This window comes from Manihot esculenta, chromosome 15 (genome assembly GCF_001659605.2).
Source record: "Manihot esculenta cultivar AM560-2 chromosome 15, M.esculenta_v8, whole genome shotgun sequence".
NCBI classification, from domain to species: Eukaryota; Viridiplantae; Streptophyta; class Magnoliopsida; order Malpighiales; family Euphorbiaceae; genus Manihot; species Manihot esculenta.
In genome coordinates, this window is record NC_035175.2 from 20,101,019 (window position 1) to 20,124,687 (window position 23,669).

The following is a 23,669-nucleotide window of genomic DNA, read 5'->3' on the forward strand; positions in this document are numbered from 1 at the left end:
CTGACTCTCAACTGATGATATCCGGATCTCAAATCTATTTTAGAGAAACAACCTGCTCTAGCTAGCTGGTCAAATAGATCATCAATCCTAGGCAAAGGATATCTATTCTTGGTAGTGACCTTGTTTAACTGTCTGTAGTCAATGCAAAGTCTGAGGGATCCATCCTTCTTCCTGACAAAAAGCACTGGAGCACCCCAAGGTGAGGTACTAGGGCAGATGAAACCCTTATCTACCAAGTCCTGCAACTGGTCTTTCAACTCTTTTAACTCTGCTGGCGCCATCCTGTAGGGAGGAATAGAGATAGGTCTGGTACCTGGCAGCAAATCGATTTCAAACCCTATCTCCCTATCAGGTGGTAGTCTTGGCAAATCGTCTGGGACCACATCGAGAAACTCTCGGACTACTGGTACTGTGGCTGGTTCCCTAACCTGACTGTCTAGCTCTCTCACATGAGCTAGAAACCCCTGACAACCCCTCCTAAGCAAACGACGAGCCTGAAGGGCTGAAATCAGACCTCTGGGTGTACCTCTCCTATCTCCTCTGAAGACACACTCTGACCCATCCTGGTCTCTGAGACTAACTACCTTTTCTCTACAGTCCAAAGTAGCACTATATGTAGATAACCAATCCATCCCTAGAATGACGTCAAAATCTGTCAAGTCTAGAACCACAAGGTCAGTTGGAAGGTATCTACCCTCTATGAACACTGGACTGAAACGACAGACTGACACTGCCACTGATGGGTCGCATTTGGGTCCACTGACCCAGAGAGGATACTCTAACTCAGAACTGATCAAACCCAATCTCTCTATGGCTCTCGAAGCAATAAAGGAATGAGAAGCACCGGGGTCCAGCAAAGCATACACATCTGAACACCCAATGATGAGATTACCTGACACCACTATGTTCGATGTATTAGCCTCCTCCTGAGTCATAGTGAAAATCCGTGCTGGGGCTACAGGATTTCCACCTCGGGAACCTGCTGCTGAAGTAGAGGCTGCCCCTCTCCCTCTACCTCTGCCACTACTCTGAGGCATGGCTGGAGCCACTGGCTGCCCTACTGGCTGTGCTACACTGCCTGAACTCATCTGCTGGGAAGGTGCCACAAAAGTCACCTGAGGACACTCTCGAGCAAAATGCCCCACCTGTCCACATCTAAAACAGGCTGAAGATCCCAACTGACAAGCTCCTCTGTGTGGTCTTCCACATCTCCTACATGCTGGAATAGCTGTGCCAGAGCTTGAGCCACTACCCATTCCCAGACCAGACTTGACTTTACTCCAGAACCTACTCTTTGTTCCTTTTGTCTTATCCCATCTTTTGCTACCTGAGGTGCCTGAACTGGGGGCCTTAGAACCCGAAGCCTATGCCTGAGACTGTTTCTGAATATTGGCACTAGCTTCCATCTTTCTAGCTGCATCCACAATAGAGTGGAAACTCTCCTTTTCTGCTGGAAGGATCAAAGAAGAATACCTGGGATGAAGTCTCATGGTATATCTTCTTGCTTTCTTCTGATCAGTGTCATAGGCCTGACCCACGTACTGAAGCAAATCTAGGAACTTATCCGTAAACTCATCAACCGTCATCTCATCTGTTTGTCTTAACTGCTCAAACTCTATTAGCTTCATCTCCCTGGAGCTATCAGGAAAAGCCCATCCTGGAAACTCATTAGCAAACTCTCCCCACGACATACTGTTCATTCTAGGCTCGATATAGTTTCTGAACCATTCCCGAGCCTTTCTACACTTTAGTGTAAATCCCGCCATCTCAATGGCTCTACTACCATCCGCACCCAACTCATCAGTAATCATTTTCACACATCTCAGATACTCAAATGGATCATCTCCTGTATTAAACTTAGGAGCATCCAATTTCAGGTACTCAGTCATCTGCACCTTACTCCCAGATGAACTAGGTGGAGGTATTTGTACAACAGGGACTACTGGTTCTGTTTGTGGTGGTGGAGGTACTGGTTCATTTATTTCTGGGCGTGCTGCACTTGGATGGATAGGGGAGGATGGATACATAGAATATGGTGGATATGATGGGTAATAGTAAGGATATGGCATATATGGCATAGATGTAGGATATGGGTCAAATCGAGAGTACTCCGACATACCTTCCATCGGATACTCTAGATCCTGGAAAACAGCTGGATAATCAAAACCTGAGGCCTGAACACCTCCCAGAGATTCTCCCATACCTCATCCATAGACGGATCAGTCTCCATGGCCTCCCTCTCTTCCTCTGATCTACCTCCTCTAACTATCCCTCTTCTGCTCTCGTCTACAGACCTTCTAGGGTCTATTGACATGCCTTCCCTGCTAGATCTCTGAGACCTTGCCCTGGGCAATGCAGGAGGACGAGCAGCTAATCCCTCACTATCTGATGGGACTCCAGTCAATCGAGCTGATCGACGAGTTCCTCGCATCTTAACTCTGAAAAACAACACATACTATAGCATATTAGCACATAAACATAATCTCAATCATAATACACATGCACATTTCATAGCATAAAAAAGACAGGACTCCACATCCTATCCTAGTGGACATGATTCCCTATTGTGCTTGATCAACTGTACTCTCTATGAGCTCGACATGCTCTCTATAGGTCCGATCATGGGAACCTAGGGCTCTGATACCAATCTGTAACGACCCCAAAATGGACCGTCACTGGCGCTAGGATTCAGGTCGGCTTAAGGCCGCCAGAACCCGTAGCAAGCCTGCTATACCCTCTGTGTACCTGTAAATCTCATACATGATCAAACATAAACTGTGAAAAAAAACAATTCTTTTCTCTGTACCAGGGCTTAACCTGTGCATGCACTATCTCAGTACCCAGTACTCTGTACCCCTGACTAGAGCTTGCTCTAGATGGGTTGTCTCATACCTGTTAAGCCTGGTTTTTCACATACTCTGTCAAAACATATACATATACAGATCATGTACACAACAAAAGATTTACAACACAAACCACTAAGTCAAGCACATATCTAACTGAATACACAACAAGCATATCTCTTTAATATTACATGTCCACTCTAAGCTATTACAAGTCTCTTCTCTTTTTCTGAACTCTTCTGAACATCCCCTGTACACTGTACACTGAACCTGCAAGACTGGGGTTAAGGGAGTGGGATGAGCTCTATAGCCCAGTGAGTAGAATACGAAAACATTTCAATAAAATATGATATGATGGAATGCATCATAACACAGACAGTCCACATCAAGAGTAAACCTGTCACCACATAGTCCCAGTAAACCGTGCCAGGCCGTAGACTGGGGTCCTGGACTTCCTGTACCATATATGTATATGTGTATATAACACCTGTACTTACCCTTTGCCAGTATAGACCATGTGCCTATACCCGCCAGGCCGTAGAATGGGGTCCTGGTCTTCCTTTACCTGCCAGGCCGTAGAATGGGGTCCTGGTCTTCCTGTCTGGAACTACTGGCTCATTCAGCATTTACCCACACCAACAATGAAGCTATGCAATGCAACATCTTTATGCATTCTAATGCAATCACCCTATGGCATAACTATGATGCATGAAATATGCTCAAAGTAGTTATTGTCTGAATTAAATCAAGTAATCAGTTTAGTTCCACTCACCTCTGGCTCTGGACTGACTCTGCAGGCTCACTGCTGCTCTCTCTGGTTCCTCTGGTCTGTATAAGCACATAAAGATTCAATATGAGGGACCAAACTATCATAAGCATCACTCTATAAACTCCCCAAGAATCCCCTTAAACTCACTCTAAAACTCAAGCAAAGCATGCAAAAGAAGAGCTGGACAGGACACTTTCGGCGGCAGGTTCGGCGGCCAAAAGTCCTCTCCAGAGACGAACCTCAAGCACCTTCGGCGGCCGAATCTCAAGCTTCGGCGGCCGAACCCTTTCGGGGGCAAGTTTCGGGGGCCAAAAGGCACTCCAGAGACGAAAGTCTCTAACCTTCGGCAGCACCTTCGGCGGCCAAACCCCCCAAACAGAGCCGAACATTCAAAACTCTCGGGGGCAAGCTGTGGCAACCAAAGCCACCATGCAAGAGGTTCGGCGGCCGAATGAACCTTCGGCTGCCGAACCTGAGTTCATCCAGAACTCAGCCCCGACGGCAAACAAGCTCCTCCATCCCTTCAATCCCTCAAAACATGCTCACGTCAACTCCTCAACACATATACTCATGTACATGTACAAAGGGGTCCAAAACTACCTAAAAACCCCAACAAAACACAGCAAACATAACACATAATCATGTAAACCACCATTTATCACCTAACCATGCATCTCTCTCCCTAACTCCCTTAAAACCTTCAGAACACATATAAACAGGTTCAAAAGCATCACTTACCTCCTGTAATAAGAAGATACACACCCTGAACAAAGGGAAACGAACCAACTCTCTTCAACCTCTCAAACTCGCAAAAACGTAGTTTTTTCTTCAAAACTTTCAAAATCTCTTGAACACTAGCTAACTCTTGCATGAGCTGCTCAAACTGAGCAAATAAATCATGGGAGACGTGGCCAAGCTTCTGGCAACAAGTTGAACATAACACCTGTCCAAAATGCTGACTAAGGATGCCCAAAAGCTGGCTGGCCAACTCAGCTTCGGCTGCCGAATCGCATGCAAAACCATGCAACATTCGGGGGCCGAACTTAAACTTCGGGGGCCGAACTTACCTTCGGCGGCCGAACTTGGCAAAAGTCCCCATAGACTTTGCTCTTCAAAACACAAATCATTTAAACTTTGAAAACCTTAAAACAAATTATAACATGAAAGAAAACATAATGCCTACCTGCCGATAGAAGTCCAACACCCCGGATTCCACTAGACGACAGGAATTCCGGTGCCGGATTCTAGCCGGGTATTACAAGTACATCTTCCTTAGCTTCATAGATTACTGATCTGTGCCACAGTGGGATATCCAATTGACCTATATCCTTCTCTTCAAGAAGAGAAGCAGCAAGTCAATGCGATTGGTGGGTTTTAATGGCCAACAGAAATATGATCCCTACTCTAACACCCATAACTCAGGTTTGAAGGAGCACTCGAATTTCAGTTATGATAGAAAAAATCAATACCAAAATTATCAACAAAGAAATTTTGCCCAAGCAGCACGTCAAAAATCCAGCGTGCCCCTTGAAGAGATCGTGAAATCTTTAGTAAATACAATGCAGAATCTAGAACAACAAATCAGTCAAATTGCCACATCAGTAAGTAAGCTAGAGTCACAAGGAAAATTACATTCCCAAACGGAGATCAACCCAAAATAGAATGCTAGTGTCATCACCTTGAGAAGTGGGAAGGAGCTGTAGAGTGACAAATTGGAACATCGGTTTTTCTAAACCTCTTGGCAAACCGTTGAGAAAGAACTGCAAAGTAATGATCCTGAACCACAATTTGCCCAAATCACTGGGCAAACTGCTAAAAAGCAAGCTACAGATGTTGCACCAAGACAGTAGAAAACAGAAAGACCACTAGATCAATTCAAGGTTCCACCTCCATTTCCAGAAAGGTTAGCAAGATCTAAAGAAGAAAAAGAAATACATGAAACCTTTCGCAAAGTGGAGATAAACATAACTTTACTAGATACCGTCAAACAAATACCACGATATGCAAAGTTCTTGAAGGAGCTATGCACCAACTACAAAAAACTTACTGAACATGAGAAGGTAAGTGTAGGAGAATGTGTGTCGGCTGTTATTTAAAGGAAACTTCCAGTTAAGTACAAAGATCGTGGAATGTTTATTATTTCATGTAAGATAGATAATGTGGGAATAAAAAAAGTCATGCATTACCTTAGGGCATCAATCAATGTTATGCCTCTCTTTATCTATGATTCATTAAATGCAGTTCAGCCCTAGACTAATTAGATTCAATAATACAATTCAATTCAGTCAATTCAGTTTTTATATTTAAACAATTCAGTTTTTATATTAAAAAAATTCAGTTATTTAGAATATAATTAATTTAATTCGATAATAAACTGAATCAAGCACATATATAAATGCGTTAATTTTTAAAAATAGTACAGTAAAGTAAAATAGGAAAATTTATGGATGCACTTCAAATATAAACCTTCCCACACTTACATGATTAACGTTCTGTTTGATATTGTTAATATTTTTAAAAAAATATTTAAATAAATTTTTATAAAATTATATAAAATTTTTATTTTTATTTTTATAAATAAAAATTTTTAAAGTTAAAAAATCATTACTAGAAAATAGCTATTTACATATTTAGAGAAATAAGATATTTGTTACTAATAATTAATTATCTGAGATAAAATTTTCTTATTTTCTAAATTTTATATAATTTATTTTTAATAATTAATTTTTCAAAACAAAAATATTATTAATCTCTAAATATTAATTTTTTTATTTTTGATAATAAACTTTTTGAAAGAAAAACTTTTTAATCTCCATATGTTATATACTATTTATTTTTTACAATAAACTTTTCGTGATAAAAATTTATTAATTTTTATATGTTATACTATTTATTTGTAATAATAATTTTTTTAAAATAGTATATTAAAAAAAAGAAACCGGTGAGAGATTGTAATCTCACATCGTTTTTCAAGAAAATAGAGCGGCTTTATCAGTAATATTTTTCTATTAAAACTATATTTTTAAATGATAAATTTAAATTAATAATTGATGATTTAAAAAATATTTTATAAAAATAAAAAAATTTATCTCTAAAAAGTGTAATTAGAGAAATAAAATAAATTTAGAAAAAAAAAACTTTGTTAGCATGCACTATTAAACTGAATTTAAATTTTCTTTAAAAGTAATTTTAGGGACAAATAATTTAGTTTTTAAAAATATATATATAATTTTTTGTCCCTATAATTTATTTTTAGAGACAAATAAATTTATCTTTAAAAATTAAAATAGTGTTAAATATAAATTTATTTCTATTTTATCACTAATTACATTAACGACGGTATATAAGATAAATATTTATTTATCCTTAAAAATATACAGAAACAATAATTTTTTGAGACATAATTTTTAGTTTCAATATCTTAAATTTAGTGCAGTGAGAATTGATTTTTTTAAAAATTTTAAATAAAAGAATTATTTAGAAAAAGTTTTAATTAAATTAAATTTTTATAAAATTATTGATATAAGAGAGGATAACGGAGTCATAATCGGACACGGTTGTATTACGGATAATATACTGACAATTTTTAAGATGGAAGTAGTTTTGCCGAAATGGGTATCGAAAATAACGTGGGTGATAAATTTAGTAATTTCTGTTATGAAAACTGTTATGTTAAAATTAGATACCATTTATAACATGAGTGATAAATTTAGCAGTTTTCACAACAAAAACTGTTATGTTGAAATTGGATATCGATGATGTATTCGCATTAAAGATAAATTAGTACTAATTATATCAATTTATTTTATTAATTTAATAAATATTCGTAGAGTTTAAATATAATTATTTATTTATTGGAAAAAAGAGAAGTACACAACTCTCAATATTAATTTCTTAATTTCTAGTTGAAATTAATTATAGTCAAGCATATCATCACCTTCAATTAGCTATGTAGAATTGTGATCACCACCCCATGAAGAAGGGCAAAAGGTGATGACATATTCTTTAGCTGCACAATTAACCAAAGGAGGAGGTGAATCAAAAGCATAACTATAATAACTTGGGCAAGCCTCCTTGAAAATCTTTGAGTAAACGTTTGGCTTGCACTTCTCAGGGCTTCCATACTCATTTCTGCAACAAAAAGAATCAAGATTGAAAGCCAAGCAAGCACTTTTACAAGCCACAACTTCACCATCATTGTTCAACACTTGAAGCTCATGAGGGCACAAATTATTCAAGCTCCTATAGCAACCTCCAATGGCGCACTTGGGTGAAGATTGTTTAGTCGTGACAGAAACAGGAAGATTGTATCCATCAACTAAGCTGACATCGTAGAAATTTGGCTTGCTTTTGTCTGATTGGAGAGAGATTTGAACTAGAGTTGCTGGAGGTGTGCCTATGAGTCCATTACAGGCCAGGCGTCCATCGCAGTCCCCTGTTTCACAAGCAGGCTGCCTATTGGAGCTGAAGTTGCAGCCTGTGCGAACCCAAATCCTGCCGTTCCAATCCCAGGGAGCTAGTATGCGTTGAGTTTCACCAGAGGGTAGGTAGAATCCACCATCAGCTATTACTGGATGGCCTGTGTTGGCTGCTGTTGCTGGCCATATGGGAAATGGGCATTTGTTGTGCACGTAAAATGCAACTTGATGGGCTAGTGCACACCCTGCAATGTTAATTTGTTCATTAAGAACATAAAAATAAACAAGAAAGATAACATTATAATGTGATGTGATGAAATTACCAGAAAATAAAGAATGAAAGATGAAGAAGAGAGAGAAAGCAGAAGTGATGTCTAGCAACCTCATTTTGTCTGAAATTTGGTGAAAAGAAAAGGAGTTTAGAAACTTTATTTATAGCTGAAGTGTATGTTGGAAAATATTATATCACTTTCATCTTCCATTGCGCTTTAAGGTTTGATAAAGCAAATCTTTGGAGATAAGAAATAAAGAAATTAATTAATTATATGTTTTCATCATCATCCTTCCTTAAAAGTAAACCAACAAGCATTAGGTGACAATGGTATTATTTATAATATGGCTGATTGTAGAAATCTTTCTTTCAAGGGTCAAATTGGATTTCTGGTTGCTCATTATTTGTCTATGATGGACATATTTTATACTAGTTTCATTTTGTCATCAGAGTTTTCGAGCTTTCTTTACGTTTTTTCAGTCTGATGTTATTCTAATTTTTTTTTTATTTAACATTTCAAAATATTAGGTTTGCTGTAACCTAAGATAATTTCAACTTGAAATGTTAAGGTATTTTTTCTTCTGGATTTTATTAATAAAAATTAATTTTAATGTTAAAAAAAAAAGAATAAGAGGTATTTATAATTAAGTTGAAGCATGTATATATAGAATCACCGTATTCAGTTTAAACTGAAAAAAATTAATTAAATTAAATTAATTTAAAGTTTTGATTTGATTTTTTATTTATTTTAGTTCGGTTTGATTTTTAATTTCAAAAATTTTAATTATTTCGATTCGATTTGATTTTAATTAGAAAAAAATTAAAAAAATTAAACCGAATCGATTAATGATAATAATATATTATTTTTAATAATCTGAAGAAATTAAACTATAATCAAAGTTATAATATTTTAATTAAATTTTAAAATACTAAAACGTAAAGTATAAAAAATAAAAGATTTATTAAAAAATCCTATCAATTAAACTAAATCAAATTAAATCGATTCAGATCAATTCAATTTGATTTCTATTCATTATCAATTTAATTTTTATAAATATTAAAATTTTAATTTTTATTTATTTAATTCGATTTAATTTTAAACTGAACCGATCGAATATTCAATACGATCTGCATACTCCTTTAACCATTATACAATGTCAATTTTGCTTCAGCGGAGGGAAATTGTGACTGATGGGCATCTTTAAAATGCTGGAATTAAATCATTTTTCACATCTAGAAGCCATCAAATGGGTAAAGAAGTATAAAACATATTTTACATTTATATTTATATTTATATTTTTTGCTTATTCGATTTTTACTACAACTACTATGTATTTTATATATATTACGTAACATCTAAATTGATTTTTATACATTAAAGTTTAAAAAATTAATTAAAATTAGTTAAATATGAATGTCTTTTTGTTATATAATTTTTTATTTGAAAGCATATCTAATATAGTATTATTTATATCATGATTATCAAAATAAAAATTTATAAAAAATAAATTATACAAAAAAAATATATCACATTTTCTTTAAAAATATATTTTATTCATAAAAGATAAAACTCAAAACTGAATAAAAAAAAGTTCATAAACTATTATAAATCCATAGTCAACATTAATAAAAGCATTTGAAACCTATCTGGAGTTCTAGAGCCTGATTGACAAGCGCTACCCTAATCATCGTAAACCCTCGGTCGGCTCAAGAAAAAAAGCTCCCCAAAAGGATTTTAACAAATTTTAAACTCCAGAAAGAAATCTCATCGGCTAACTAGAAAAACTGAAACTCGAAAAGATGAGAGAAAACCCTACCAACCAAGAAGATTAACTCATAGAGAGGACCCCTCCTTTATATGAACCGCCTCACTTAATTTCCTTTCTTGAGTTATGACCATCGTAAGTTTCATTCAATAAAAAAAAAGGAGATTGAAGCATATGCAATTTGAGATCTGAAAAAGGAATGGAATCTGCCATCACTAAAAGAGAAGGCAGTTTTCTTCAATCTTACCGGCCACCATCATTAGAAATCGATAGAGACAACCATTAAAACTTGAAACCCAGATGAAGAAAAGAGACATTGTCTATCGCCCTCCAAGCAGTCGAAATAAAACCATCAAAACCATCCATTTGGAACCACCACCATCTATACAAATACAACGAGAGGAACAATACAGAAAAACCATCTTCCACTTAAAATAACATTATTGAGAAAACAAATAAAGCAACTAAAAAATAAAATGAGATATTTACACCTTACTTAGGAGGGGAAGAAGACAAGCCCACACCAAAATAAGCACAGTTGCGAATTCAGTAAAATAAGAGGCATGCTGCATCATGAAAAGGAAAAAAATTAAGAGAAAAAAAAAAGGATTATTTTTAAAAATTTAGCTAGTAATTTTTTTTTGTATTAATATCACTAAAAGAAATCTATTAAATTATTAACGTATATCGTGATAAGTTTATAATTTACAAATACAAAGGATTAACGTGTACTTTTTTTCAATTAATAATAAATTGCCAATGAGTATTTGAAATCCATTTATAATGCATTTATTGTTTTTTTATTTTATTTTAATTTTTTTATCATTTTTTTATTTTTCTTATTTTATTATCTTCGGTCATATTTTGTATGTTGTCTATTTTTTTTCTCTCTCATGCTTTTTATCATATTCATTCCTTTACTATTATTTAATTATTTTATTGACTCATCATTTTTTTCCTTTCATTTTCTTCTTTCTCTCAGTTTTTTTTTCTTTTATCTCATTTTTTTCTCCTTTCTTTGATGGTCTTCTTTTTCTCTCATTTTTTTTGTCTTTCCTTATTTTATTTTCTTCTCTTTCTTATCATTTCTTTCATTTTATCCTTTTTTTCTTTCTATTTTTTTGTTTTCTCCCTCAATTTATTTAATTTTCTCACATATTTATGTTTTCTCTCATTTTATTTACTTTTAATGTTATTCTTCTATTTTCTCTCATTTTATTTACTTTTCTCTCACCTTTTTTTCTCTAAGTTTTTTTTTCCATTTCAGTTCATCATCATTATTTCATTATTATTTTTGAAAATACCATTTTTTTTCGATCATTACAATGTATTTCTAGTAATTGTAAAATATAATATATATAAATTTAGAGAATTGTATTTTATTAAGTATTAAGCTGATTGAGATTTACATTTATATCATGTAAGGTACATGTAATAATGAAAAATATAATAAATAAAATAAAAATCCAACTTTGAATTTACAAAATATTTGATGATCCTTATTGTGCCCTCATAATATTATGTTAGTTGAAAAAAAAAGTCATTTTGGAGAAATGACATGTGATTTCAAATGAAATAACAAATTGTTATTGAAAATAATATTTTATTTGAATTAAAATGATTTATTATTTAATATAAAATAATAGAATGTCGAGGTGGAGCCAGCTCATTACACAAGAGGGGCCAATAACGCTCTTATATAAATTGTATCAAAATAATTAATTAGATTTATTGACTAAAAAAATTCAAAATTTTTCATATTTTTTTATTTAATTCAAAAGTTTAAAACCAGATTTTAAATATTTTTTACAATTCTATTCAAATTGAATTGATATATAGCTGATTAGATTACGTCAGAAATTTTAATAATAATATTTGATTAAAAAAATATAATAGAAATGAGGGATTAAAAGTCAAAAAATCTTATTAAAATTCTTAAAAAATTAAAAAGTGAATATTAAATAGTTAAGGAAAGACTATTTATAATAACAAAACTCTAATATGCAAAATTATAAAAATATTTAAAAAAATAATTAAAATGTAAAATTGATCCATAAATGGTAGAATTTTCGTCTCAACGACCTTTAGTTTTTATCATACTTTTGAAAATCGTGCATCTCAAAATTTTTTTTTTGAAAAGTTATCGTATATTTTTATCGGACGTCTACAGCAAAAATTATATTCGATTTAAGTGTATTTTAAAATTTAAGACTAATTATTTCATATAATGAACTCTCACATTGGAAGGAGTGTGTCCCTACCTAATTGACAAGCCATATGACTTTCTTTAATTAATAAAAGGTAGGACCCAATAGTAGGATTACCATGGTTGCATATTAAAGGAATTCTAGGTAAAGGATAAAATAATTTGAAATCAATTAATTTAATAAAACACATTTAATAAACAAATCTCAAATTATCTTCATATCTGAATGTCCTCAACCTTAATCCTAGAAAGAAGAGAATCGGAGATATGAAAGGGGAAAAGGGATATGAGTTTCCACCATGGTTAATGATTAGTTGAAATGCTCAACCAGTGAGTTTCAAACCTAATCTTGCAAAGACAAATACATTATGGGAGAAGAATACGGAACAGGGAGACTAGTTCAGTGACATGGAGCTCGCAAATGGGTATGAAAAAGAGTGGTAGTCTAGCATTATGGAGGAAACGACAAGAATGTGAAATAGTAGTATGGAGCAAATGGGTCTAAGTTGTCATGGGTATGGTGGATGTGAGGTTGCGGTTTAGTAGAGGTTACTCGTTTGAACTAATTCTAAAAAATGTGAGGGTGAGGTTTTGGTATCAATGGAGAGGATTTGATATTTTCTGCAGGAAAGTTGGTGGCTGTAGCATCGAGTCTGAAAGAGAAAGGAGATGGATTATAGGCTATCATTTTGGGTATTAAACAAATGGGTCTAGGTTGTATTCTACATGAGTATCGAGTGTATCAGTGAATAATCAGGAAAGTGGTGAGGTTTGTACTGTAAACCCAGGTCTCCTTGGATACCTCCTGATAGGTCCCAGTCAAAACTTGTAAAAGAAAAGAATTAAATTGAGAATAATTTGAGTAATTTTCATTGATGATCATAGTTGCTATACAAGCTTTCTTAAATAACAGTAGGACTTTAACAACTCAGTTCTATATACAAGCCACTAACAGAGATTATTCCCAAAAATAGCTAAAAATATGCAAGTCAGTTAAGATATCAACTATGACTTGTTCTTACAAAGAATTATTCAAAAAAAAAATAGAAAAAACCAGCAAAAATATTCAGCAGCAGCAAGACTTTATTCAGCAACAATAGTCAACTCAAAACAAAATAATTAATCCAAATACTTCCTATTTGGAACAACCATTCGATTAGTCCTCCGAGGCTTATCATTACTTCCCCCATTTTCAAAAACCTTGTCCTCAAGGTTTGAAGGAGAAAATCTTGCAAACAGAGCTTCTGTGCTTTCCCATGTAGCATCGTCAGTGGGCAAGCCCTTCCACTGAACAAACCTCTCCTCCACCAAATGCGATCCCTGTTTAACCCATATGGTATCCAGTAACGCTTGAGGCTCCAAGACAACATTACCATCATCATTGAATTGAGGCAAATCTGTTGATACTGGGGTAGTTGTACCAACATGTTTTTTAAGCAAAGAAATATGAAAAACATGATGAACTTTGAAGCCTTCAGGTAACTGTAATTGATAAGCAACTTTTCCAAACTTAGCCAAAATCCTGTAAGGCCCATAGTAACGGCAAGTCAGCTTCTGATAAGCTCTCTTGGCAACTGATTGTTGACGATAAGGCTACAATTTTAGATAAACCCAATCACCAACTTGGAATTCGACATCCTTGCGTTTTGCATATGCCGTTTGCTTCATTTGGTGAATAGAACGGGAAAGGGTAGTTTTAAGTTGCTAAAGAATTTCATCACGACTTGTTAAAATATGATCTGCCTCATGAACAGGGGACAAACCCGCATCATATCGTGGAATGGATGGTGGAGGCTTGCCATATAATGCTAAGAAAGGGGTCATGCCAATAGAAACATGATATGAAGTGTTATACCAAAATTCAGCCCAAGGGAGATAAAAGCTCCATTTTCGTGGCTGTTGGGAAGCAAAACAGCGCAAATATTGTTCAAGACACCTGTTCACAACCTCCGATTGGCCGTCCGTCTCTGGGTGATAAGAAGAACTCATGGTCAGCTTGGTGCCAGACAATTTAAAGAATTCACGCCAAAAATGATTGACAAAAATAGGATCACGATTATTGATAATGGATTTCGGCATCCCATAGAGCTTGACAACACCTTCAACAAATTTCTCAGCAATTGATTTAGCAGTAAAAGGATGCGTTAAAGCTAAAAAAATGAGCACATTTGCTTAAACGATCCACAACAACCAGGATTGCATTTTTTCCACTAGACAAAGGTAGACCTTCAATGAAGTCCATTGTTATATCATCCCAAACCTGATGAGGAATTGATAGAGGCTGTAATAAACCGGCCGGTGAAGATGTTGATGATTTGTTCTTTTGACAAATTGAACAAGCAGCAACATAGTCACGAACTGATTTTTTTAAAGAAGGCCAATAAAACTGGGCAGCAATCCGCTTACAAGTCCTCAAAACTCCAGAATGTCCACCGCTTGGGGAGTCATGAAATTCCTGTAAAATCTGAGTAATTAAGTCAGAATCAGGGGGAATGACAACCCGATTCTTGTAAAGAATTAACCCAGCTCTCCACAAATATGGTTTTCCCAAATTACTGGTGGCCAATTTCCCAATTTGAATCATGTAGGGATGTGTAGTAATAGCTGCCCTTAAAGAATCCCATAAAGAGGTCTGTGGACTGAAGAGTGCATCAAGGCTAGGACTCCCTACAATTCTTGATAGTGCATCGGCGGTGACATTTTCTTTACCCGGTTTATACCTGATTTCATAATCATAACTAAGCAGCTTAGAGACCCATTTTTGTTGTTCCGGAGTCACAATCTGTTGTTCCAAAAGGTATTTAAGGCTTCTTTGATTAGTTTGAAACAAGAACCGCCGGCCGAGTAAGTAAGGTCGCCATGTTCGAATTGCGTGAACAATGGCAAACATTTCTTTAGCATAGGTGGACCAGGTTTGTTTAGAAACTCCCAAGGATTTGCTCATAAAAGCAATGGGTTTATCCTACTGAGAAAGGACAGCCCCAATGCCTTCATTCGAAGCATCTGTTGTTATGACAAATTCCTCATTAAAGTTGGGCATAGCCAAAGTTGGTGTGGAGGACATTGCTTGCTTTAAATCTGTAAAGGATTGCTCTGCCTGTTCTGTCCAAGCAAACCTTCCCTTCTTTAGCAAATCCATCAAGGGTCGTGCAATCATGCCATAATTTCGAACAAATTTTCTGTAGTAACCTGTAAGGCCTAAAAAACCACGTAAATTAGAGACATTAGTAGGTTTTGGCCAATCAATCATTGTTCTAATTTTTCCTTGATCCACCATTACTCCTTCATGAGACACAATATGACCTAAATATTCAATCTATTGCTGCTCAAATGCACATTTACTGAGCTTAATAAAAAATTGGTGTTGTCGCAATATTTCAAAAGCCAATTTGACATGTTCAAGATGCATGGTCCAATTGGGGCCATAAATCAACACATCATCAAAAAATACTAGCACGAATTTGCGTAAATATGGACGGAATATTGAATTCATAAGGGCTTGAAAGGTGGAGGGGGCATTACATAACCCGAAGGGCATGACTAAATACTCATAGTGACCATTATGGGTACGAAAAGTTATTTTATGAATGTCATCTGGATGAACTCTTACTTAATGAAATCCCTCCCTAAGGTCAAGTTTAGTGAAGTAGGTTGTCCCATGTAATTCATCTATCATATCGTCAACAATGGGAATCGAAAATCTGTCCCTAACAGTTACAGCATTTAGGGCTCTATAATCTGTACAGAATCGCCAAGATCCGTCTTTTTTCTTAACAAGTAAAGCAGGAGAAGAAAAAGGACTTGTGCTAGTTCGAATAAGCCCCAATTTTAACATGTCATGAACTTGCTTTTCAATTTCGGCTTTTTGAAAATATGCGTACCTGTAGGGACGAACGTTAACAGGATCTGTCCCTTCCTTTAATAGGATGCGATGATTAATTTCCCTATTCGGAGGCAGCTCAGTCGGATGTTGATAAATATCAGAATACTGCTGGAGTAATTGTTGCATATTTGGATGAATTCCGTTTGGAAGTACTTCTTGTTGCATTTGGAAGCAAATTGCAAATATAGATCCCCCATGTCTTAACTCTTTCTCCATCTTCTTGGTGGAATATGGTTGAATGAGTTGGCTGTTAATTCCTTTAAGAAATTGGAGATGTCCATTCCAATGGAATTTCATAGTTAAGTTTTTCCAATTGCAATTCACATCCCCCAATTGTTGGAGCCACTAGATTCCTAGCACCATATCCAAACCCATTATAGGTAAATTATATAATGTAATAGTAAAGGGTATACCTTGAACCAGGAGATTCATATCCTCAAACTTTCCACTGCACTGTAAGTGTCCCCCATTGGCGACTTTCACCTTATTTGGCTTAACAGCCGTTGCCGGTAATCTGAGGGATTTTGCCATCTTGCCATTGATGAAGTTGTGAGTTGAGCCACTATCAATGAGGACAATCATCTCTGTGGATCCGATTTTGACCAGAACTCTCATGGTTTGTGAGTTAGACCACCCGGTAAGAGCATGGAGGGATATTTCCGGCTCATCTTCATCCTCATCCTCAGTGCCGCCATCTAACAAAAGCAATTGAGGTTTGGCACACCTATGCCCAGGAGTGAATTTTGCATCACAGTTGAAACAAAGCCCAGCAGCCCTGCGTTTTTGCATCTCTTCCCATGAAAGGCGTTTTACCGGAGTTGCAGTCTTTTCCTTTGTTGGTGATAGCAAGTTGGGTGGGGTAAATATTCGAATGGCTTTCTTCTGCCTTTGGAGTTGTTCATCCCGCATTCGAGCATAATTAATGGCTTCCTTGAGCGTCTTGGGTGTGAACATTCTAATTCCATCTGATATCTCTGTTTTAAGGCCGCCCATAAAGGTTCCCACTAGGGCTTTCTGGGTCCACCCCTTCACTTTGTTCCCCAGCCGTTCAAATTCCCATTGATAGTCTCGTAGAGGGCCCGTTTGTCGAATTTTGGAAAGGGACTCATCAAAGTCTTCGCATTCGGTTGGTCCAAAACGGGACCATAATTCTTCGACAAATGTGTCCCAAGATACTCCCTTGCCTTCTTCTTCGTATGAACGCTTGAGCCATCTCCACCATTGATTTGCTTCACCCTGGAGGTGGTAAGAAGCCAAATACACCTTTTCAGAGGTATCTATTTTTTGGTAATCGAAGAACTGCTCCACTCTAGTCATCCACTCAGTTGGGTCATCGCCTGAAAATTTAGAGAATTCAATCTTTGCGAGTTTGGAAGCAAAAATAGGCTTTCCTCCCTCTCTTAAATCCTCTCGGCCAGATCGATTTTGACTTCAATCTCCGACGTTGCTGGATCCGTCTTTGTTAGAGAAAGACATCTCAGAGAACTTTGAAATAGCTGCCTCAATCTGTTGTAACTTACTATTAATCCCATGATCCATTTGGCTAACAGAACCTTGTAGCTGTCCAACTGCAGCTTCGAGATTTTCAATACGTTCTTTGTTGGTTGCCATAAGAAAAGAGAAAAGAAAGGAAATAGAGAAGATTAGTAAGCTCTGATACCACTGATAGGTCCCAGTCAAAACTTGTAAAAGAAAAGAATTAAATTGAGAATAATTTGAGTAATTTTCATTGATGACTATAGCTGCTATACAAGCTTTCTTAAATAACAGTAGGACTTTAACAACTCAGTCCTATATACAGGCCACTAACAGAGATTATTCCCCAAAAATAGCTAAAAATATGCAAGTCAGTTAAGATATCAACTATGACTTGTTCTTACAAAGAATTATTCAAAAATAAAAAAAAAGAAAAAACCAGCAAAAATATTCAGCAGTAGCAAGACTTTATTCAGCAGCAATAGTCAACTTAAAACAAAATAATTAATCCAAATACTTCCTATTTAGAACAACCATTTGATTAGTCCTCCGAGGCTTATCACCTCCATTAACAACTTGGCTCACACGTCATTAACAACAACAAAAAAAAAAAAATCAGGCAACGGAGGTTGATTTTCACTCTCCAAAATAACCCAGGTGATGTGAACATGAAAACGATACAATTATAAAATAATAAATTGCGATTCTTCAAAAATTCAATACGAGAAGTTTTGAATCAGATAAATCAAGAAGAATTCAAGTCATTCATTCTGAATACCACATTTAAAAAACAATAAAAAGAAATGATCTTATGTTTTAAAAAATGTGTGGGTCTAATTCCAGTCATAACTTATTTATTTTTAGAAATTTATATATGAGATATTTTAGTATGTTTTGATGTCTTTTATAATCTATATGAATTAGAAGTCAAATTAGTAGGATTAGATATAATTTTTCTTATTCAAATAGAATTACCTTATAGAATTTGTCTTATTTTTCTATTTTAATTAGAATTTGTTTGTTTTCCATTCTAATTAGGATCGGCAGATATTTGGTTATGAATAATTTTTATTTTGTATATAGAGAGAAAAAATAAGTTAATAAATAAAAATTTGATATTTCTCTGAGAATTTATTTTTAAAATTTTAGTTTTTCTCCATTATTTAGCAACTTATCAAAATTCAATTTTGTGGTGTTCTAATATAGATTTCCTCCATACGTTTTAACTTATCAAGAATTTCTTGTGGCGTTCTCTAACCGCAACTCCGTTTGATTATCTATATTTTTAATCACATTAGTTGATTAGAAGTGTAGTAGAACAATCTTCTAGAAGATATTTTTATCTCGTTCTTTGTGAAATTATATAACGGGATTTTTTATCATGAATTGATCCTAAATTCTGCAACAGTTTAATATCAGAGTACGGTAATAAATAAATTTCTCTCTATCTACGTTTCCTTATTTTATTTGTTTACATTCAGTTTCATTATTTTTATTTTAATTATTTAATTTATTATTTATTTATTTTAGTTTTTATCTCATATATTTTAAAAAATCCTACAAAAGTATGAATTTAAGTTGAGGGGCTATGGCCCCTTAAACTCTTAAGGGCTTCGCCCTTGCTTGATGTATAACTTACGATGCAACATTTTTATTGACACATGACTTTTGAAATAATTAGGATAAGAAATTTTTAAATATAGACTTTCTTTAAGAGTATAAATTTATACTTTTCTCAAAATTTAAATTATATCCTTCTCCTTTCTCTACATAATTAGACATATGACACATAATCGAAAAGGTTGACATCTCAATGGTAAGCATATCTCAATGTTAAGCATATGATAAATAATTAGAAAGATTGACATCTCTATTTTCTAGTGCGTAGAAAGTATACACATTGAGCATACGATCATAATACACATTGAGAATACAATTATATTAATTATCAAACTCCAACAATTTTTTATTAAAATTTTTTAAATTAATGTAATTCAGTTTAACACAATAACATGTACTTAAACATATAAAAAAATAAAAAATAAATATTAATACTCTTATATAGGTAAATAAATTATAAATTATCGATATATAAATCTCGATACATAAATCATAATCTTTATTTATATATATTTAGAACCGAATTTTTTTATACTATAATAAATTCACTTTAAAATACATATTTATTGTGTCATAGGGTTAAAAGGTTATTAATAGGTGCACAAATTCCGTTAAATACTATTATAATTTTTAAGATTATTTTGTAGGAGATTATATTAATTTATTAATTATTAATGTCTTTATTTTTTTTTTTGAAATAGAGATTTAGAGATTGAGGGAGCAAAATTTTAGATCTCTCAAATTTATACAGACATACTTACTAGTTTAAATCCGTGGATGCAAACTGTTTTATTACTTCCGAGCTCTAAATTGTGTTCGATGAAAATGGTCTTATTAATTATCATTAAATTCAAGTCCTTGTTTTCACTTATAAAAAACTTTATTTTTATTTAAATGTAATGGTATTTTATTTTTATATTGTGTAAATGTACAATTTTTATATAATTTACTTATTTATTTAATAATAATATTTAATATTTATATTTATTTCTTTATATTTATTTAATTTTATCTAATTTTTTCTCACTCTCTTTCAAATTTCTAAAACTGAAATCAAATTGATAATTTAGAATCTGAACTTTACTAAAATCATAACTACAACTGTTTTAAAATTGGATTAAAACAATAAAAAAAACTGAAATTATTTTTGAATTATTCAAAATCAAGCCAATTTTAATTCGATCTTCAAATCATAGGATTTGAAACGGAGCCCTTGCCTGCATGGTACATGCCTTCGATGTGGAATCATAAAAAGAAGAAAAGAAAGTGGGTCATGATTTTGTCTGTTGTCCAACACGTATTTGAGCTTTGGTCTAAGTTTCATAAAAGGGATGAGTGGACCAAACTATGGCAGTATTCAACACAATGTAGACTCCGTCCTTAGCTTTTGAACCTTGTTTGTTTCAATATTCTGTATGGAGCAGTGTTGCGTCTGTCTTTCTCGTAGAACTACGCTGAATAATTGAAGATGTGTTCCAAGTATAAATAAGACAATTTTTCATCAGTTAGAACCTTGGCCGACACTTTTCTCAACCTAGCCGCATAGTGGAGATTTAAAGTACTGAAGAGCTTTTAGAGACTTGAAGATTGAGAGAGGATCATCAAATTTTGAAGGCCCATAATTTTTCTTTAATCAATTTATAAGCAAGCTATTATATATTCTTTAATCAATTTATAACCCACCGATATGAATTTTCACATTTTCTTCCATGAAATTTTACAACACCCTTGATATTGTGCTATACTGAATCAAATACAATTATTAAACTAGAATGATGCCTTTGAGTATTATAGTAAATACAATTATTAAGCTAGAATGATGCCTTTGAGTATTATAGTGTGATTCTACTTTATCTCATGAATAATCTTTTTTTCGCATACTCATTAGCTCTATATAGAGTAATTCTTATACTAATTGTAACAATCTAGTTAAAAATTACCTTGATGACCACTAGACTTTCTACACTTGAAGGCAAAGCCGGACTCTAAAAAAAGACGCATGTCCAAAGCCCATAAGGTCATCCTCAAGCAGACTGATCCAACACTGTAAGCCCTAATCCGGATACATGGAGCAGGCCGGATCAATCGTGAGCACGAGTCCAATAGAAGATAACCCAGCCCGGCGATATGACGTGAGGGAGAATAACTGGCCCAATCACTTCGCAGCCCTATCAGTATGCGCGCCGGAGAGAATTAAATAGCCGCTTGGCATGGAGGAGTGCCCTGACGCGTTCGTACATATGGACCTAGGGGTGAGCATTCGGTCGGTTCGGTTCAAAACCAAACCGAACCGAAAAAACTAAAAACCGAATTGTAGAATTTTACACAAACCGAACCGAACCAAATAAGAGAAATAACCGAATCAAATCAAACTGATTTGGTTCAGTTCGGTTCAGTCGGTTCAATCGGTTGAACCAATTTTTAAACTTTTCTGATGGACTGGAGAAAGCATTCGGTCGGCTCTCCACCCAAGTACTGTAAAAAATAAATAAGAAAGCTATTGATCATTGATCAGTGAATGAGCCAAGTTCACAGTTCATTTACTTTCCATGGGCAATTTCTGATGGACTGGAGAGCGACATTTAACAAGATACCTCAAACAAGAAAGTTACACAACTAACACTTTTCTCAATAGTGTAAAAAAAAATTTACTTACCTTTTGCAGTTGCTGATGAGGACCGAAGAGGCAAGGACTGAGAACTGAGAAAGACTGAGGACTGAGGAAGACAGAGGATTGAGGACAACCAAGTTGCTGACGGCGCGGAGAGCCGATGGACTGGAGAGCGACGGCCGAAGATTGCGTGGAGAGCGACGACTGACGATTGTGTGGAGACTGGAGAGAGAGACTAGAGAGCGACAGTGAGGTGAGGAGGAGTCGGCGACTCAGCGTTGCAAGTGAAGATCGATGACCCGAGTTAGCCACGGTGGTTAATCGGTCGATGTCGGGAGGAGAGTGGAGGTTAGACAGTGGACAGTGGACCCGCTGGAAGTGGTGGAGCTCAGTGCTCAGAGAAGAGGCACAGGCATGTGTGACGTGAGGGTGAGGCGGCGTGGAATTGAGATTACAGATTAGCGTCTCTACTTAGACTCAGTGGCACAGCTTTTAGATTTAGGGCAAATAAGCTTATAAGGGTACATTTCAAAACGACGTAGTATAGGTGATTTCAGTTCGGTTCGATCTAATCGAAATTTTTGAATTTAAAACCGAACCGAACCGAAATCACCGATTTTTTAAAAAATTAAACCCGAACCGAACCGAATTAAAAATAAAACCGAACCAAATTTTTGAAATTAATCGGTTCGGTCGGTTATTTCGGTTTAAACCGAATACTGCTCACCCCTATATGGACCTGAGTGATAGAGACATGTGGCATTCTAACAGAGGGGCGGTTAGACATTACTAGCAGACAAAAGGAAAAGGGATAAAATGGAAGGAACATCATCTTCTCTATCCAAATTTATACACTTACTGTAAACCTTATTTTCTGGATCCATCTTTTTACTTATCCAAAATAAATAACTTAAATTATTTAATAGTTTTGAATTACCTTATCCATCTACATTAGAAGAAAATGCTGCTAATCTGCACTAAACTATATAAGAATAATAACTAGATTGGGATGAAGGCTTGACCTATGAGAATTTGTATAGAATAATCAATGAGCCTAATGATTTAATTATTATTTGCTATAGCTATTAGGAAAATAGGTAGTAAAATTTAATTATATATTCGATAGGACTCAGGGAGAGAATAAAATAATTTAGGATTATTCTTTCTTCATTAGATGATAAAAATAGATTTTTAGTAAACTAATTACCCTAGTACATATCATTATTGATGTTGATCGTGAAATTATTTGTTTAAAGATCAACTTTTAATTTTAATTAATTAATTAATTTATCATTTAATCATAATATATAATAGTATAATTATTTTTTTTATAATTAATAATTAATTCTCATAGAATCGATGATTCTACTCCTCACTTTATTACTTAAAATAATTTCATATAATTATAAACTTATCTATTAATTGTATCACTTCACAATTTCTTTTCCTAAAATAAAAGAGTTGCATTAGAGTCATAAAAGGTTAAAACCATTCAAGTCCAAATAAGAGAAAGCAAACCTAGCAACAAAACATGACCTCCCCATGACTGTCATCTCTATTAATTGAAAGCCACCAGTGCCATCGAGAGGGAGTCCATGGATAGAAATTAGTTAAAAATCAAGCAATGTAAGGCTAAAATGGTGACATGCAAGCTCACTTAACACTGGAACTAGGCAAAGAATAAGGACCATCATTGAGCACAAGATCAAAGTCTCTAAAGAGTTCCAAATAGTTAAATGGCTCCCTACGTGGAGGGTCACATGACTGATGAGGCATTTAGAAAAAGTCAACGAATGGATGGAGCCA

General features: G+C 34.6%; 2 protein-coding genes across 2 annotated transcripts; both read right to left on the minus strand.

Moving 5' to 3' along the window:
- Positions 1–7,439: 7,439 nt before the first annotated feature.
- On the minus strand, positions 7,440–8,427 carry LOC110602553 (thaumatin-like protein). Its single transcript, XM_021740102.2, has 2 exons — positions 8,354–8,427; positions 7,440–8,275 (listed from the first exon to the last, which is right to left on the minus strand). The coding sequence occupies exons 1-2, from the start codon at positions 8,415–8,417 to the stop codon at positions 7,560–7,562; spliced, it is 780 nt and encodes a 259-aa protein (XP_021595794.1). The 5' UTR covers positions 8,418–8,427; the 3' UTR covers positions 7,440–7,559.
- A 7,456-nt stretch (positions 8,428–15,883) lies between these two features.
- On the minus strand, positions 15,884–17,767 carry LOC110602054. Its single transcript, XM_021739480.1, has 3 exons — positions 17,677–17,767; positions 16,570–17,493; positions 15,884–16,413 (listed from the first exon to the last, which is right to left on the minus strand). The coding sequence occupies exons 1-3, from the start codon at positions 17,765–17,767 to the stop codon at positions 15,884–15,886; spliced, it is 1,545 nt and encodes a 514-aa protein (XP_021595172.1).
- Between the last annotated feature and the right edge of the window lie 5,902 nt (positions 17,768–23,669).